This window comes from Meriones unguiculatus, chromosome 7 (assembly GCF_030254825.1).
Source record: "Meriones unguiculatus strain TT.TT164.6M chromosome 7, Bangor_MerUng_6.1, whole genome shotgun sequence".
Lineage (NCBI taxonomy): Eukaryota > Metazoa > Chordata > Mammalia > Rodentia > Muridae > Meriones > Meriones unguiculatus.
Window position 1 is genome coordinate 15,447,984 of NC_083355.1, and position 16,638 is coordinate 15,464,621.

General features: G+C 53.0%; 2 protein-coding genes and 1 non-coding gene across 8 annotated transcripts; 1 reads left to right on the top strand and 2 right to left on the bottom strand.

Moving 5' to 3' along the window:
* Positions 1-442: 442 nt before the first annotated feature.
* On the top strand, positions 443-11,890 carry Icam2 (intercellular adhesion molecule 2). 5 transcript variants are annotated; one of them, XM_021634333.2, is made up of 7 exons: positions 1,942-2,026; positions 2,129-2,152; positions 3,596-3,794; positions 7,164-7,277; positions 8,926-9,198; positions 10,620-10,937; positions 11,569-11,890. In XM_021634333.2, the coding sequence occupies exons 4-7, from the start codon at positions 7,217-7,219 to the stop codon at positions 11,754-11,756; spliced, it is 840 nt and encodes a 279-aa protein (XP_021490008.1). In that variant the 5' UTR covers positions 1,942-2,026; positions 2,129-2,152; positions 3,596-3,794; positions 7,164-7,216; the 3' UTR covers positions 11,757-11,890. The 5 variants fall into 5 exon arrangements, with proteins under 5 accessions (XP_021490009.1, XP_021490007.1, XP_021490008.1 ...); XM_021634332.2 differs by lacking the exon at positions 2,129-2,152 and having other exon boundaries at positions 1,906-2,026; XM_021634334.2 differs by lacking the exons at positions 1,942-2,026; positions 2,129-2,152; positions 3,596-3,794 and adding an exon at positions 443-586.
* On the bottom strand, positions 10,039-10,110 carry Trnac-gca (transfer RNA cysteine (anticodon GCA)). Its single transcript has one exon. It is a non-coding gene; the product is annotated as a tRNA-Cys (tRNA).
* A 151-nt stretch (positions 11,891-12,041) lies between the features above and the next one.
* Prr29 (proline rich 29) lies at positions 12,042-14,897 on the bottom strand. 2 transcript variants are annotated; one of them, XM_021634337.2, is made up of 6 exons: positions 14,813-14,897; positions 14,514-14,589; positions 14,259-14,365; positions 13,021-13,241; positions 12,795-12,865; positions 12,042-12,643 (listed from the first exon to the last, which is right to left on the bottom strand). In XM_021634337.2, exons 1-6 carry the CDS (start codon positions 14,870-14,872, stop codon positions 12,615-12,617), a joined length of 564 nt encoding a protein of 187 aa, XP_021490012.1. In that variant the 5' UTR covers positions 14,873-14,897; the 3' UTR covers positions 12,042-12,614. The 2 variants fall into 2 exon arrangements, with proteins under 2 accessions (XP_021490012.1, XP_060242512.1); XM_060386529.1 differs by lacking the exon at positions 14,813-14,897 and having other exon boundaries at positions 14,259-14,751.
* Between the last annotated feature and the right edge of the window lie 1,741 nt (positions 14,898-16,638).

Below are 16,638 nucleotides of genomic sequence, written 5' to 3' on the forward strand. Positions count from 1 at the left end.
TGGTAAACGCATTTAGCCCCAGGACCCAAGAGTCAGAGGCAGGTAGATCTTTGAGTTCAGGCCAGCCTGGTTTACACAGAGAAATTGTGTCTTGGTTGGGAGGGGATGCTTTGGAGAAACTGAGGCACAAAAGCACCAAGTGAAATTGCTCCAGACCCTCAGCATCCATGGTTGGCATTCACTCACAGCCCGGAAGCTTCTGTACTGCTGGTGAGATCTGATATGTGGCTTTGCCGAGCCAGAACTTTAACTGGTGTGGATTGCGAAGCTGACCCCCGGGAACAAGAGCCTTTGCTTTTGAGTGAAGCTGACTGGCTGGCTGCCCAGCACCCACCCCTGCACCTGACTTACGAACTTCCTGCTGGAGTCAGTGAGGCCACAGACAGGAAGAGACCCGAGGTGATGGTTCTTAGTCACTAACAGGTTTTTGTAGCGTGCAGGACACAGCCAGAGGAAGTGTTCTGGGCTACTACCCGGACAAAGCTAGAGGATCCGTGAGTGGTTCATTCCGTCGAAGGCCTCAAGAAACTGCACATCAAGACAGCCACTCTTCCGTAACTTGCTGCTACAGCAATTCTGCCCTGGGGTATGTTCCCAAAGAACTGAAAGCCAAGATTGCCCAGCCCTTTAACTGTTTTCAGATTCACAGTCCTGTAATACTATATAGTGGCACGTTTCTGCAGCGGCCGGTGCATTCACAGAAGGGACAGCCACATTTCAAGCAAAGAGAAGGGAATTCAGGTGAACATCGTCTTTCAGGGATGGTCTCCGAGTCACCTAAGGGTCTCTCAAGAGGACCTTGCTCGCTCTGATAAGATTTTAGTTTAGGTCACGATCTCAGAGTTCTCGGTCAGTGGTCCCTTGCCTGTGCTGTTCCTGGGCAAGGGGCACAGAGCATTGTTGCAGGGAACATGAGATGCCCACTTTCTGTTGGCCGGGGGGCAGAGAGGAAGAGAGAATAAAAACGGGTCTGTATTTGAGCTGACCACGTGGCTCAGCAGTTAAAGGTGTGTGTCGAACCCGATGACCCGAGTTCCATCCCTGAGACCCACGTGGTGGGAGAGACCTGCCTCCCACCAGTTCTCAGACCTCCGCTGTGTGTCATGCACATGGGCATTCGTGACCGTGCACACACTAAGTAAGCAAGCGCACTAGTAATCTGTGTCAAGGCAAGGGCAGTTTGAGCGCCATGTGCGTACCAACAGTGTTTACAGCAGCCAAGAAACTGGAAGCTACCACAGGTATCCGCTGGGGACAGGTGAACGGTAAAAGTGTGGTCTGTGATTGTGTATGGTGGGACACAATGGCCTTAGAAAAGGTCATTCTGCTACATGCCACCACGGGATGAGCCCAGAGGAAACGGAGGAGGGAGGTGCCCTCCCCCCACCGCGTTTACCACAGTTCAGGCTTGACACTTACAAAGGGTCCAGAAGTTCCGTGCTGTGGGGGCTCGTCCGAGGGGAAGCGGGGAAGCCAAACTGAAAAAAAAGCAATCTCAAAAGGACCCAGAGACGAGCACAGAGACAGGAAATAAAGTGGAAGTTTTCAGGGGCTGGGGAAGGAATGGAGAATTACTGTCATGGGTCTGGAGTTTCCGTTTGGAAAGCTGTTAAGTCCTGGAGCTGGCCCATGGTGAATGTACCAAGAGCAACACAACTGTATGTTTGAAAATGCTCAAAGGGCCAGGCATGGTGCCTCCTGCCTCGTGCCTCATGCTTATAACCCTAGGTAGCCCTCAAAAGTCTGTGCCTGGAAGACTGAATTTGAGGCTAGCCTGGTCTATGGTGGGGGCCCTGCCTCAAAAAAAAGAGAAAGTAGATAAAGTAGTAAATTGTGTTAGGTATATTTTATGACAGTGGGGGGGGTGATAGAGCTAGTCATGTTCATTTGGTGTAGAAACCAGGGCACAGGAAACACGTGACCCTGAGAGTTAAATGTTGAACTTGTAGAAACTCGCGCTCACACATTCACACACTCCCCACACTGCGGCAGGATCACCAAATGCCAGCATCTGAACCCCCACACGGTAAGTCATGGCCTCTGGCCTCCCCTCTTCCCCTCCAACGAGCCCAGAAGCAGGGAACCTTGGACTTTCCAAGCCTGAATTCTGGTCTCTTCCTCCCTCTAGGCCTCAGCTCCCCACCCAGCTCTGGTAAGCACAGCGGTTTCAGGGATCCCCGAGAGAGCCCCTCCCTCAGAGGTTCTGAAGCTCTTGTTTTCCTTGTGCCCAGCCCCGCCTTACTGTTTCCTGTTTTTAGCTTTCTTCCCCCCTTTCCTGATCAGGGTGGTGTCCACCGCAGATTTAGAAACAGCCCTGGCCAGCCTGGAACTCACAGAGCTCTGCCTGATTTTATCTCAGTGCTGGGATTAAAGCCGTACAGGGCCGTGGCTTTCTTACCCCCAGGTCCACGTGGGCTCTGTGTGACCTGGGAAGACACAGTCCCCTTCCCTCCAGTGAGCCACGTGGGAGCCACGCCGTCAGTGACAGGAGACCCAGCAAAGCTGTGGCCCACGTTGCCACCCAGCCTCCTCCTCTTGCAGACATGCAGGAACTTTCCTTTGCCCTCTGTCTTCTTTTGGTAAAACTGAGCACTTAATGTGTAGGAAGGTGTCTGGGACAGTGTCTGTCACCATGGTGCACGGCAGCATAACGGCTGTTGATGACATGTCACTAAAACATGGGCTCTGCTCCCAGAGGGCCACCCTCTTCCCACCCACTTGCCAGAATTTTGTGTTAGTGTATTCTCTGAAGGACTTGGTCATACAAACATACTCATTTTTATTTTGTGAGACAGTCACATGTTACCTCGCATTCCAAGTGTCTTAACACATTGACTCATTTAAGCCACCCGTAAACCTAGCACTTGAGTGGTAAAGAACAAAAGACCAAGAGTTCAAAGGCAGCTTCAACTGTATGTCGGATTCAAGGCCAGCCTGGACTACCCTGTCTCGAGGTGGTGGCGGGGGGAGTAATTCATTTATTTCACACAAGTCTATGAAGGAGATATTCTCATTAATCCCATTTTACAGATGATGGGGTAGAAACATACAGAGATTGGTTTGCCAAAGGTCGCACAGACAATAGGAAGTGGATGTTTGTGTGAGTCTCAGCACAGCAGCTCTTCCAGGACGTGTGCATAGCTAGTTGGGGAACTGTGTGTTATAGGGCCTTGACTACTTATCTCTGGCCTGGAAAGGTGGCTCAGCGGTGCCCGCTGCTCTTGCAGAGGACAGGAGGAGTTTCATTCCCAGCACCCAAGTACCTCACAATCACCTTAACTCCAGGTCATCCAGTACCCTCTTCTGGCCACAAACATAAAAATACAAAATAAAATGACTGGTTTTCTTCAGTTTTTCAAGATAATGTTGTTCCCCGGGAGACCAATATACTCACCCACTAGTAATTGAAAAAGTTGTCACTGACCTAAAATTTCTCCCGAAATTGACCTTGTCAGCTTTCATAACCTCCGCCGACTTGGCAACATGGTTTTCCTTTTAATTTCCTGGCTACTGTTTAGTAATGTCCTCTTTCCTTGAAGCCGTGTTGTGACTTTGACATCTAGGTTACCAACGCTTTAATCTGTTTATTTTTCAGTGCTGGGAATGGAGCCTAGGACCTGTGCGTGCCAGGGAAGTGCGCTACGCATTGAGCCGCTGTTCTTTATGGTTGCCAGTTCTTAAGTGTTGCCTAATACCTTACCCCAATGACATAATAGCCCGATATGCCTCCCTGTCGCTGTTTATAAAGTTCTCCTTCACGTGTGAATGGAATTGAGTTCTCCGATTGATGTGAGGTGGGGATCCCATGCCCCCCTTTCCCATCTGGCTAATCCATCCGCCCGGCCTCACATGATGGGCCTTCCTTTTACCCAGCCATTCACGTATTATCACCTTTGTCATGTATTAGCCAGGGGTGGGTTTCTAGGTTCTAGAAACCAGGACTCACTAATTAATCTTCCTACACCCCCCGATAGTTTATATTAAAATCTCAATCTTTAAGGAGCAAATGGCCCATCTTATTCTTCCAGAGTGTCTTGATCCTTTCATGCTCCCACAAACACTTTATGATCAGCTTTCAACTTCCATACAACCTTATTGGGATTCACTGGAATTTCATTGAATCTGTGTGTCATCTGGGAAAGAAATTCTCTCTCTCTTATACGCTATTACATCTTTTTTTTTAGGGGGCACAAGCCTGCCACAGCACACACATAGACACCAGAGGACAGCCTGTAGGAGTCAGTTGTCACACTCGAGTCCCAGGGATAAAACTCAGGTCATCAGGCTTGGTGGCAAGAGTCTTTACCCTCTGAGTGGACCATCTCAGGAGCCCGGGCTTAGACTCTTGACTTCTTCTCAGATGAAGTCTGAAAAGTTTATTTTTCTAAGATCTGGCTTACTTTGTTCCCTACTTTTTGGCAAACGTTATTCATAGACTTTATTACTGTGTGTGTGTGGGGGGTGTTTGAGAGTAGCTTACACAGGCTTCAAATAGCCCTCCATCCGTCTCAGCCATCCAAGCCATCCAAGCGGCACTGGGCCTCATACAACTGAGTCCCTGCACCTGGCTGGTTTCTATTTATATTTACCTATTTAATTACTGGTTTTTCTAGACAGAGTTTCCTTGTGTAGTCCTGGTCATCCTGGAACTCACTCTGTAGACCAGGCTGGCCTTGAACACAGAGATCTGCCTGCCTGTCCCTCCCAAGTGCTGGCTTATTTTTACTTATTTTTTTAATTGTGACTATGAATATATGTATGTATTTGGTGTACCCGTTTGCTTCTTTATCTGCAGCCAAGCACATTTGCATTGTTCTGCAACTAATGTTCGAAACCAACCTGACAAAATGAAACCACCGCTAAGATAACCCCCACCTGCCTTCCCAACCCCGAAGCCCCTCTTCTCTTGCTGTTGTGTGATGTCTTTTTCTCACCCTGCTGTGTTTCCACAGCTGCTCTGGGCATGGTTATTTGCTTTCAGGTTTTTTGAGCCCTTTCTGGAAGTTTCATCCGGCCCTCTGCCTTGCATGCCCCTCCCACCATTAACTTCCTTTGCCCCTCCTCAGCTACCACAGCTGCCCGTCACTCCCAGAGACGGCACTCTTTCCTGGTTATGTGACCTTGGTCAGGCAACTTAGCCTCTCCGTGTCTCAGTTCCTCCTAGGAGATGAGGACAGCCGGAGCTTGTTTGGGAGTAATTAGTTTATACAATAATTGTATAAGCAATTGTATAAACAGTCATTGTTTATCCAATGCTTTGACGGTCACCAGCCTGAAGTAGGTACGCCCACGTGCCCCAAGACAACATTACCCTTAACGACGGTTCCCATGGACAGCCAGGAGTCCCAGAAGATTACACTGGAGCTAGAAAATTCATACCACCTAGAGACGACATAGCCATCATAACATTGTACACACTGCAGTGCTCCCTGCTCGGACTACTGGGCTGCAGTTGTGTTCAAGTACAGCCTGTATAACTGTGTACGTGACATACCCTGTACATCTAGGTTTGTGCAGACACACTATAATGCTCTCACCACCACAAATTGCCCGATGACAGATTTCTCTGAACTTGAACTACCAAGCGAGCCAGGGCCAGTGTGGACCACTTCGTGGGACCCTGTCTCAGGATGAAAAGCACAAAGGGTGCTAGGGAAGCGACCCTGAGCGCCTCCTAGCATGGGTGAAGCTGCCGCACCTAGTTACCAGCACCCCAAAATGAAAGAAGACCTTGTTTCCTCCCTAGGTAACATCTGTCTGTGTTGCTGTATTATTATCACATCATCATTATCAGTATTTTTGCCCAGAGGAGGCCAGTCCCCATCTTACCACCCAAACCCTCCTGGCTGTACGGTGCCCTGCTCTCCTCACTCTTGTCAGCCTCGAGTGAGATCAGAACCCCACCCCACCCCCAGCCCCACTCCACTTCTCCCTCTTTTCTCTCCCTACTCTGCCTTTGCCTTTCTTCTGGCATGACCTCAAAGCCCAACAGCCTCATGCAGGAACTTCCCTGGATCCAGGCTGATAACATCTACGCTAGATAGCTGTGCACAGCAGCCATGACTCAGGACTCAGTGCTGTGGGAAGGCAGGACATCACCGTGCCCTCCAGCCCAGGAACCTGGCTCACAGGTTGAGCTGTTGAGGCTTCAGATCCAGAGGGCGTGATGGTCTGGGAGCTCACCTTTTACCTGGCTTCCTGAGCTCAGGCAATGAGCCCTCAAAACCCTGGTACTTCCTTCGAATAGGCCCTTTCTGGGATTCCACCTCGAAAGCAAAGAGGCCTGCCTTTGCCTGCCCGTCCCCCAGGTTCTAGGACAGAACTGAGTAAGGTGAGCTCTATGGTGAGTAGAGCATCACATGGGAAGTCCTCTATCCCATCAGAGACCACTGGCTGCGGAAAAGCCTGCCTACAAAGCTTCAGGCTCTAACCTTCCCAGACCAAGGCCCCATCTGGAGGGTAGATGGACAGGAAGACGCTATGTCAGCCCATGAAAGGGCCTAGGATTTGGAAATAGGTTGTAGCCACTGTTCCTTGACCTCTGGGCCTGAGCCACTGAAGTCTATGGGCTGCCCTTTTGCAGTCTCTGAGCCCTGTGTTGGCTGAGTTAGGGTTAGTCTTGGCTGGGAACCTAAGCAAGACATTATAGGGTGTGCAGACATGCAGGGCATGAGCAGATTACAACATGACTGTGTTCTAACCCCAGAGATGACTCCAACAAAGGCCCGGTAGAATTCAGAGTTTCCCAGATCTGAGCCTTGGAGGCTTCATTCTGCCTCATGCACGGAGATAGGAATTCCACGTACACACACACACACACACACACGTAAGCACATGCATGTATAATATGTACATGCGTGTATTTGTTCAAGCCATACTTGCTTCCCTGCATGTGTGCTCCCATTGTTTTCCTAACCCTGCGCCTGGAGTGAGCCACGTGGGAGGACCATGTTGCCCCCGTGCTTATCAGCTGCTTCCTGGCTTCCTCTGCCTGAATTCTTGAGGGCCTGAAGGCTTGGGAGCTGGTCTGGGCCTATGGCTTCCTGATCTCAGATAATGAGAGGAAATGAGATCATTGGTTCAGAGGACACTACGGATTTGAGTCCGGAGCTCCAGCCTTCAGTCCCTGGACCTGTGGTGTCCATCTCCCCGTTTCCCTCCAGGCAGTCGCCAGCTGTGTCCCCGGAGCCCACAGACTCCACCAACCCCGCCTGAGATGTCTTCTTTCGCTTGCTGGAGCCTATCTCTAACTCTTCTTTCCCTGCTGTGTTGTCCAGGTAAGCTGGGCCCTGGGGTTCCCAGCACGTGGCATCTCAGGGTGGGGAGTTTTGCACTATTCCTTGGGTTTCGGGTTGAGGAGGGAGGCATCCAGGCCACAGGGGCCTCTCCACCATAGGTACGGACACGTGACTAGAATCATGGTTATCAAATGAGTCTTGGTTCTAGCTTCTTGGTTACTAGATGGAGCAAGCCCCAGAGCTCTAGGAGTGTTGACATGACAGGCTAGCAAGGTTGGATGGTGAGCAGTGGGTAAAAGGGAGACTCAGGAAGGGATGCCAGGGTCTGAGTGAAGAGGAGGCAGTGTGCCAAGGGGGCCCAGTGGACAGCAGAGGGCAGCAGAAGATAACTGTGCTCACTAGGACAGCGAAGTGAAAATGAAACCCTTTTGAGGGGGCCGAGGAGACCTGGAAAGAAATGGCCAGGACACGCTGAAGGCCCTATGCCTTAGACGCTCTGCCAAATGTTTTCAAGCCTGGTTGCACTCAGGACCCAGGGGAGGGCACATTAGCCCTCTTAACAAGTGAAGAAACCGAGGCTCACAGAAAGAGCATGTCCAGGGGCTGGAGAGATGGCTTAGTGGTTAAGAGTACTGGCTGCTCCTCCAAAGGTCCTGGGTTCAATTCCCAGCAATCACATGGTAGCTCTCAACTGTCTGTAACTCCAGTTCTGTTCTGATACCCTTACCCCAATACACATAAAATAAAATTAGGTAAGTTATTTAAAAAAAAAAAAAAAAAAAGAAAGAAAGAGCGTGTCCAACCCCAGGCTGCCCAGCCCAGGCACGGCGAATGTTGAATTCAAATCCAGCACTGTCTCTACATGGAAAGCCCTCTTACCACTTTATTACATGCTGAGGTCCCCGTGTGGGGAGGTAGAAAACACGGGCTCGGTGAGGACATCCTCACAGAGTGGAAGCGAGCAATGAGGGTCTCATCTTCTTACCCTGGTAGACCCCAAATCCGTCCTGCACAGGGCTTTGTGGTCAGAATGAAGAGAAACATGAAAAACTCAGGCCCAGCCTTCTAGAGGCTCCAAAATGTCTAAGGAGCATCGATGTAAATTATGAGCCATTAGTGCAACCGGTCCTTCTCATGGTGGCCTGGTGCTTTTCTGGCCTTGTCTCTAAATGTTCCTCTTCCTAGCTTAGCTCTGGCCATTCTGGTTCTCTGTTGCTTCGTGTAAGCATGCTCCCATGGAGGCTCTCTGAGCCAGCAGATCCCTTTATCTGGAATACGCTCCCACAGCACATGCAAGGTTCACTACCTGCCTTCATCTTTGCTCAAGGTCATCACCATTATCTCTTATTAACCGCAGTATTAAAAGTGACGTCCCTCCACTCCCTTTCCCTGGAGCATCCTGGTGGTTTTCTGTGATTTCGTGCACTCATTGCTCACCTTCCTTCTCAGAGGTGTGTTCATGACAGGAAGCCAAAGACAGGCTTGAGGAAGACTGAGCTAGGGCTGACTGACAAAAGGCCTGGGGGAAAGAACACGGGTAGTCCCTGGGTGGCAGCCTCTATAGGCCTGACCTGGGAATGGGGCAAAAGGCCCACAGGTGAGCTGAGCCTTAATTACAATCGCTGATAATAAACAGCCCAGGGCAGACATCAGCAACATGTGCCACCTAGTGCTTTTGGTCTTACAGGGTCTGGTGAGGAGGCGTTTAAGGTCTACTTCTGGTCCGAGAAGCAAATAGTAGAAAGCACAGACTCTTGGAAAGTCAACTGCAGCACCAACTGTGAGGCCCCGGAATCGGGTGGTCTGGAGACCTCCCTGCTCAAGACAAAGTTGGATGAGCACCCCCAAGGGAAGTGGAAACAGTTCTTAGTCTCAAACATCTCCGAAGACGTGGACCTTCTGTGTTACTTCAACTGTGTGGAAAAACAGGAATCGAAGAGCTTCAGAATCAGAGTATACCGTGAGTGTCTGCTCCCCAGGGCAGGGCCTGTGCCACCCACACAGTCCCCACACTGCTCAGTGACGGATCCTAGTCTTCTCAGCACGGTCCTCACCTCCCTGGGCTCCTGAGCCACAAGCAGGCCAGGCCTGTGGGGCCGGGATCTGCTTACACCCTTGGCTGGACTCCATGAGTCCTCCTGTACCTCAGAAGCAGACTGTGAAGGGTTTTTTTGTGGCTGCTGTTTTTTGAGACAGGGTTTCTCTGTGTGGCCCTGGCTGTCCTAAAGCTCTCTTTGTAGACCAGGCTGGCCTCCAACTCACAGCGATCCACCTGCCTCTGCCTCCCCGAGTGCTGGGATTACCCCAGGACGCATTACTGACATTGGTGAATCAAAGAATAGAAAGACATCCCAAGTCCTAGGTGGAGTAGGGGTGAGTGGAGGAAAGGCTTTAGTTGAGAAGGGAACCCAGGTACCACCATAGTCCTCATTCAGTGGATCTGGAATAACATGGTATTGAAACTGACTGGAGATGTGACGCAAACCTGACTCCCCACCCGGCTTCATGAGGAGGCCTACAGCTCCCTGATCCAAATGCCTGCCACACAACCACCCAGGTGTTTTTTGTTTGTTTGTTTGTTTGTTTGTTTTTTATAATTTATTTTATTTATTGGTGTTTTGAGTGCATGTATACCTGTTTGAGGGTGCCAGATTCCCTAGAACTGGAGTTGAAGACAGTTGTGAGCTGCCATGTGGGTGCTGGGAATTGAACCCAGGTCCTCTGGAAGAGCAGTCAATACTCTTAACCACTGAGCCATCTCTCCAGCCCCCAAAGGTCAACCCATACCAACAGGAGGGTAAGGGGGCACCTGGATTTGAACCAGGGACCTCTTGATCTGCAGTCAAATGCTCTACCACTGAGCTATACCCCCTGCTGGTCCAGGTGTTTAATTTGAAATTGGTGTTTAATATCTGGAGGGGATGGAAAAAGGCCCACGTTTGGCGGGTGGGGGTGGGGGTGGGGGTGTTTGTTTTATTTTTGAGACAGGGTTTCTCTGTGTAGCCCTGGCTGTTCTGGAACTCCCTCTGTAAACCAGGCTGGCTTCAAACTCAAGAGATCCACCTGCCTCTGCCTCCAGAGCACCAGGATCAAAGGCGTGCGCCACCACTGCACGAGCCCAGATGTTTTTGATATCCTTCTAGTTGGCTGTACCATTTCTGCATCTCCTTTTCGTAGACCCCTTTTCTCTTTTCCAAATCTCATCCACAGAGCTAGCATCCCTCCAGTCTCTACTTCTCTTCCTCCTGCTGCTTCTTCCAATGATCAGGCCAAACCCATTTTCTCTCCTTGGCTAGGGATATGGGATACCAGGAAATGGGCCCTGGCCAGGCTGGACCTGCAGCTCCATCCCAACTGGCCTTCCTCTTATGTCTCCTGCAGAGCCTCCAGCTTGGGTCACAGTAAAGCTGCATCCCCCTCGGGTGTTTGTGGGTGAAGTCTTCACCATTGAGTGCAAGGTGTCCGCTGTGAAGCCGCTCGAGAGCCTCACCCTATCTCTGCTCCGTGGCAGAGAGACCCTGCAGAACCAGACCTTTGGGGGAGCTGAAACCGACCCCCAAGAAGTCACAGCCACATTCAACAGCACAGCTCTCAAAAAGGATGGCCACAATTTCTCCTGCCAGGCTGTGATGGACCTGCGGCCCTATGGCGGGTACATCATCCGCAGCACCTCAGAATCCCAGGTCCTTGAAGTCTACGGTAAGGAGACCCTGCAGGCCTGGAGGGTTTGAGGTAGCCCTCCTTCTTGTTCCCTTGGGGAAAGAAAACCCATGAGCCCCATTCTCAGGTGGTTGGTTGTACATGCACGATCCTGGGGGCTCCCCCTGACTTCCTGGGTCTCCAAGTTCCAAGCTGGACCCTAACTTTTCCAGAAGCCAGGTGGGCTCAACTAGCTGGCTTGGCCATTATGGAGCTGTGTGGCCTTGACCATGCAGTGAGCTCTCTCTAGTTATGGCTCCTTCCTACAAAGAGAAGGCTGGCTGGCTGGCTAGCCCACAGGTTCTCCAGAACATCGCTGTTCTGTGACTCTCGACGGCCAAAGCCTGAAGCTCACTCAGCTCTGCCTGAGAAGGGCACGGTCTAAACCTGACCATGGCATCCTCCAGGCCACGGTGGCCAGCCACTACATAGCGGCGTCAGGGGACGCTGGGAGAGGACATCTGCCCTGCCTGATGGCCCAGAGCGGAGGTCTTCCTCTTAGATGTCATTCTGAAGGTAGACGCCTTAGGCCACTGGTGTCTGCTCTCGAGCTGACAGTGGGCAAGGAATGATGGGTAGACTGCCTGGGGCACCTGAAGATCTCTAAGACCCTCGCCTCTCCCTCCCCCAGAGCCCATGCAGGACAACCAGATGGTCATCATTATCGTAGTGGTGTCGATACTGCTGTTCTTATTTGTGACATCTGTCCTACTCTGCTTCATCGTCGGCCAGCACTGGCACAGGAGGCGGACGGGCACCTATGGGGTGCTAGCTGCCTGGAGGAGGCTTCCCCGAGCCTTCCGGTCACGTCCTGTGTGAGCTGATGTTGCTAGGGCCCCTGGTGGCGTCTTCGGGGTCTGGCCTAGCGCTGGCCGAAGGACTGTGGCAATAGCACAAGACTCTGAGGACATTTCTTTTATTTTTTTAGCCTCAATACAAACACCTGGATTTTCCCCTGTGCCCACCATGTCTGCTCCTGGAATAACAATCCACACCTATGGCAGGGAAATGTTAGGTGTTCACCCCAGTGTCTCCCTTTGCTCTTCCCACCTCCCTACTCTTTCTCAGGGCTACTTAGAGCCTGCAGCCCAGGCTCCAGGCATCTAACCACAACATTAGGAGCAACTGATTTCTTCCTGAGGTCCCATGAGATGGAGGGCATTCTGGTTGGACCTGGCCCTGGGGACCTCACGCTGTTTCTGGTTGGATCAGGACGCAGCCCTGACTCTCCTTTCTGCCAACAATGAAAAGAGGTTCGAAGGAGCTGAGGCAGCTGCTGGGGCCTCCTGAACTGGGCCTCTCCTCAACCATGCTGCCCTCCGGGGCCTTCAGCAGTTTGGAGATCCAAGCCATCCGTTTCTCTCTCACCCTATTCCAGGCCCAAGGGTGATGGTACACAGCCAGAGAGAGGAACAAGGGGCAGAGACCAGATGGGGCTCTGGTTCCAGGTGGGGAAACCATAGATCAATTGGGTTTATGTGACTTCCGGGTCCTGGTGGGGCTTAAGGGAGCTCTTAGTCCAGAACAGCCAGCTCAGTATGGCAGTGGAGTGGAGAGCCTGATGAGAGGTTGTAGCTGGCCAGAGCGGCTAAGAAGGGCTCCAGCATGGGTGCAGCGTTGTTCCAGGGTTCTGGCAGCACCGTGCGGAAGCTGGCGAGGCCCGATGAATATTTGTCTTCATGGCAGGCTCTCAGCATCGTAGTAGTCTAGGGAGACAGAACCCTCAGCCTGCTCCGTCCCACCTTGGCGGACCCCAAGGCAGAGCCTGGAGACGTGGTTGGCAAGAGCCCCCATCCACAGGGCACATGGCCCTGCTGACATCTTAGTCTGCCCGCTGGCAATCCTCCCAGCCCCTACCTGAAGCCGGCGGTATGTCTGCACCAACAGTCCCCGTGGCACTGAGGGGTGGCGGTGGGGGCACGTCTCTCCTGAGATGGGAGAGAGGGAGAAGAAAGACCCCTTCAGAGGCTCAGGATGGCGGGTGAGGCTTTACCCGCAAGCTCGTCCTTTCAGCCTACATCAGGAACCTGATCCTCCAAGCCCCGACTCTGCCCAAGCTGAAGCCCCTCCAAGTCTCACTTACACCTCCCTTTGCCTGGAGGCAGGGGGCTGGCGCTGAATCCTGGGTGCACCCTGCCGGGGAGGCTGGTGTGGGGGCATAGGGAGGAAGGAGGCTGGCCAGAGTGACATGGTGCCCAAGGAGGCCACTGGACAAGGCAAATAGTGATGGTGGAACACCAAAGGCTCTTGCTCCGGCGTCTCCACCTCTTCCTCCACCTGCTCCTCTTGGCTGTCTGTACAGACCTGGGGGGTGAGGAGGGGGGAGGGTGATGACACAGGCTGGACCCTTCGGGCCCACACTGCTCCTATGCTCTATTATCTGGGCAAGTAGCCATTACCATAAAGGCTGCTGTTCAGTGAGCTGCGTGCCAGCAAGGCTTTATAGGGAAGCTTACCCCATTCCTTCGCAGAGAGGAGAACTGGAGGCCTGAAAGGCTAAGAAACTCAGCTAAGAGCGTCAGGGCTGACAAGAGGTGACGAGGTGACGTGGGGACTCCAGAGGGGGCGCGTGTTGAAGTCTGCAGCTCTGCCTCTGCCCGGCATCTTTTATGGCCCCTCAACGAGGCTCATCTCTGGGCCTCAGAGGACCTAGGGCCTCAACTCAGGATCTCCACCTACCTGAGCTGACCGGCCAGCCCCTCCTTGAACCCCTCTGGGCTTCCTAGAGCCAGCCCTCTTCCCCTCACAGACCTCACAGTCCTTACGCCCTCCACACTGGGTCAGAATCCCACCTGGCTCTCAAGGGGCTGGGCCTAGGGCGACCTGCAGTCCTCCGAGGACTGTTTCTGCCTCCTTTCTCACCAGGTGTGCACTCACACCTGTTCCCTGTCACAGCCTACCTAGCCATCCCTGTACGGTATCTATTTATGTGCTTGACAAATAGCAAGCATTTGACACGCCCCCCCCCCGAAGAAGAAGAAGAAGGAGAAGGAGAAGGAGAAGGAGAAGGAGAAGGAGAAGGAGAAGGAGAAGGAGAAGGAGAAGAAAGAGCCCTGCACCAGCCCCAGTGATGCCTCCTGCCCGGGACCTGAAGCACACAGAGAAATGACTGGGTGGAAAACCTTGACAAAAAGATCTGGGTGGGAACGGAGACTTGGGAACTCCCTTCCTGCTAGAAGACCTTGGCGCACAGTAGTTGCCAAGGGGACTCGCCAGACCAGACCGGGATGAGAGCTAGCTTCCTGCTACTATATGCTCTGCCCTTTTCTCCAGGTGGGGGACCCCGAGATGCAGCGCCACCCCGGGCCCGCTTTCACACACCTGTGGGCGGGGCCACTCTGGCCCTGGGTTCAGCGCCCCGGCCACCAGCTGACTCAGCAGCAGCTGGTGCATCTGTGCGTTCTGCAGCAGCATCAGCTCCAACAGGTCTAGGGGGAAGGTTTCAACAGGCTCACCCGGCCTCCACACAGTCCCGTCCCTCCCAGGCCCAGACCCCACTTCAACCAACCAGAGGAAAGAGGGCGGCCCCAGGACGCGTGGTAGAGGGGGTTCAGGAGAGCGACCCAGGAGCGTTACCTTCCTTGACTCTGTTAGACTGAGGCACGGGAGATGGGACCATCCAAGAAAAGGGCTGCAAGATGGTCCCCCAGGGCTGGGGACGTGGGTGGGGAGCATCCGTCAGAGAAGGCCGAAGAGGGGATGTCAGGAGCCCGCGCACTTCCCTCCCAGTGTCTCCGCCCCTCCTCCGAGTCCAGTCTTCCCCTCGGTTGGGACCTCCGTTCTCCCTGTGCCCCAGAGCTGACCCCCAGCCCGGCTTCCGCAGCCCACACCCCACCTCCCATTCAACACGGTGTGCTCCTGAGCTCAGGCCTCACCGTAGGGGCTGCGCTCTGTGGCGGGGCGCCACTCCAGCTCCCACTCCCGAAGGACGCCATGGCCTAGCAGGTCGGTTACCTTGGCAGCTCTGGAGACGCTGGGCAGGGCTCCTCCCACGGGTACACCGGACCCGCCCAGCCCAGGACGTCCTTCGACACAGCCCTGGCGGCCTCTTCTTCCCGACTGTGGGGTCTCACTCTTCTGGAGGTCTACCTTCAGACCCCTATGCTCCTTGAGTGAGAAGCTGGGGTAACTTGGTTTCCTGGTCCCACAAGAATAGGAAGATGTATAGGACCTGACATGAAAGCGTGAGGCTTAAGGAAGGCAGAGATGGCTCTATCAATCACTCTTAGGCGAGGGGAGGGCCTAAGGACCCTGTGGCTTCCCGGAGGGGAGCAGGCAGACCCTGAACAAATTCACAGAACGGGCTGGGGCTCTGGCACAGAGTGCCTGGGCTTCTTCACCTCTCCCCTGTAGAGTTGCTCCGTTCCTAGCCAAGCTGAGCGGCTCAGCTCACTGGCCCCCTCGGAGGTGGGCAGTTCAGTACTGGGGTCCCCAGCACTGTCCTCCGTTTCCAAAGGATCATTCTTCTGACAGGAAGTTAGCGAAGTGTCTATTGCGTAAAAACAGGTGAGAGCAGAGATCTATTTCCACAGCTGTGACACCCGAAGATAGGCCCCAGCAGCGGTCTAGGATAATCCCAACAGGAAGCTGGGATTAGCACCAGCCGCTCACCCTTCCCCATCCTCCACTTCCGTCCCCCTTCCCACCGTCCTGGAGGGTAGAGCCAGGAGCAGGCCCGCCTGCTTTGTCCCTGTCTGTTGGTGATACTGTTTCTGGATTTACCATGGCCAGAGCCTTTACCCTCTCGGCCCCAGCCCGCTATCTTCAATAAGCCAATTAAAAAGACAAATTAATAGTAAAAATGTGGCAAAAAAAAAAAAAAAGGTTTCTTCAATGTGGCCGCATTGGGAAGGGGGACGTGAGCGTGGTTCTCTCAGGGCTTGTGAGCATGTGAATCATGCTATGGATGCCGTGGGGTGGAGCATCCCACTCACTGGAATTGCAAAACAGAGTTTGAGGGCCTCCCTCCCCACGAGGGCCTCCCTCCCCACGAGGACCTCTGGAGCGGAGGCATCATCACCCCTGAAGGAGCCTCACTCTGACCAAAAGACCCAGGGAAGAAACTGGGTGCTCAGGCGAGGAGTAGGCATGGCACTCTCCCTCTCTGAGGCTCGGAGTGGGACTTTCTAGAAGGTGGCTCTGCTTTGCAGAACTCTTTTGTCTGTGGGTGACTGTAACTTGTAAATTAGCTCAAGCGAAAAAGAAGAGGCTCTGTCTCTGTTCTGCTCGCGTGATAGGATGGGGTAGAGCAGGTTTACAGTTTGGTTAGTCTGTAATGGTTTACGCCGTCAAACTTGATTGGAATAAGAAACGCTTAGGAGGCCAATAGACCATAGCCCTAGGTGTGTCTGTGAGGGCGTTTTCAAGGAGGAGTAGATGGTGAGAATCTGAGCTCATGGGGTAATTCATTCCCTGATGGATCCACAGTGTGACGGTATTTGAGGCAAGGTGGTAAAAAGCAGGAGGGCAGGCCTGGTTGGAGGAAGAAGGGGGGCGGGTGTCCTTAAGGCTCTATCCTGCCCTGGCCAGCTTCCTGCTAGGCTCCCTTTTCTCTGTGTCCTGGTGTGAGCTGTTCTATTCCACCACCCCACACACACCTTGACAGACTGAAGCGACTGAAACTGTGAGCCAGCATAAATCCATCCTGCTTTAAATTGGGTCAGGTGTTTTGGGCACAGTGACAAAAGGCTGACCAGTGCAG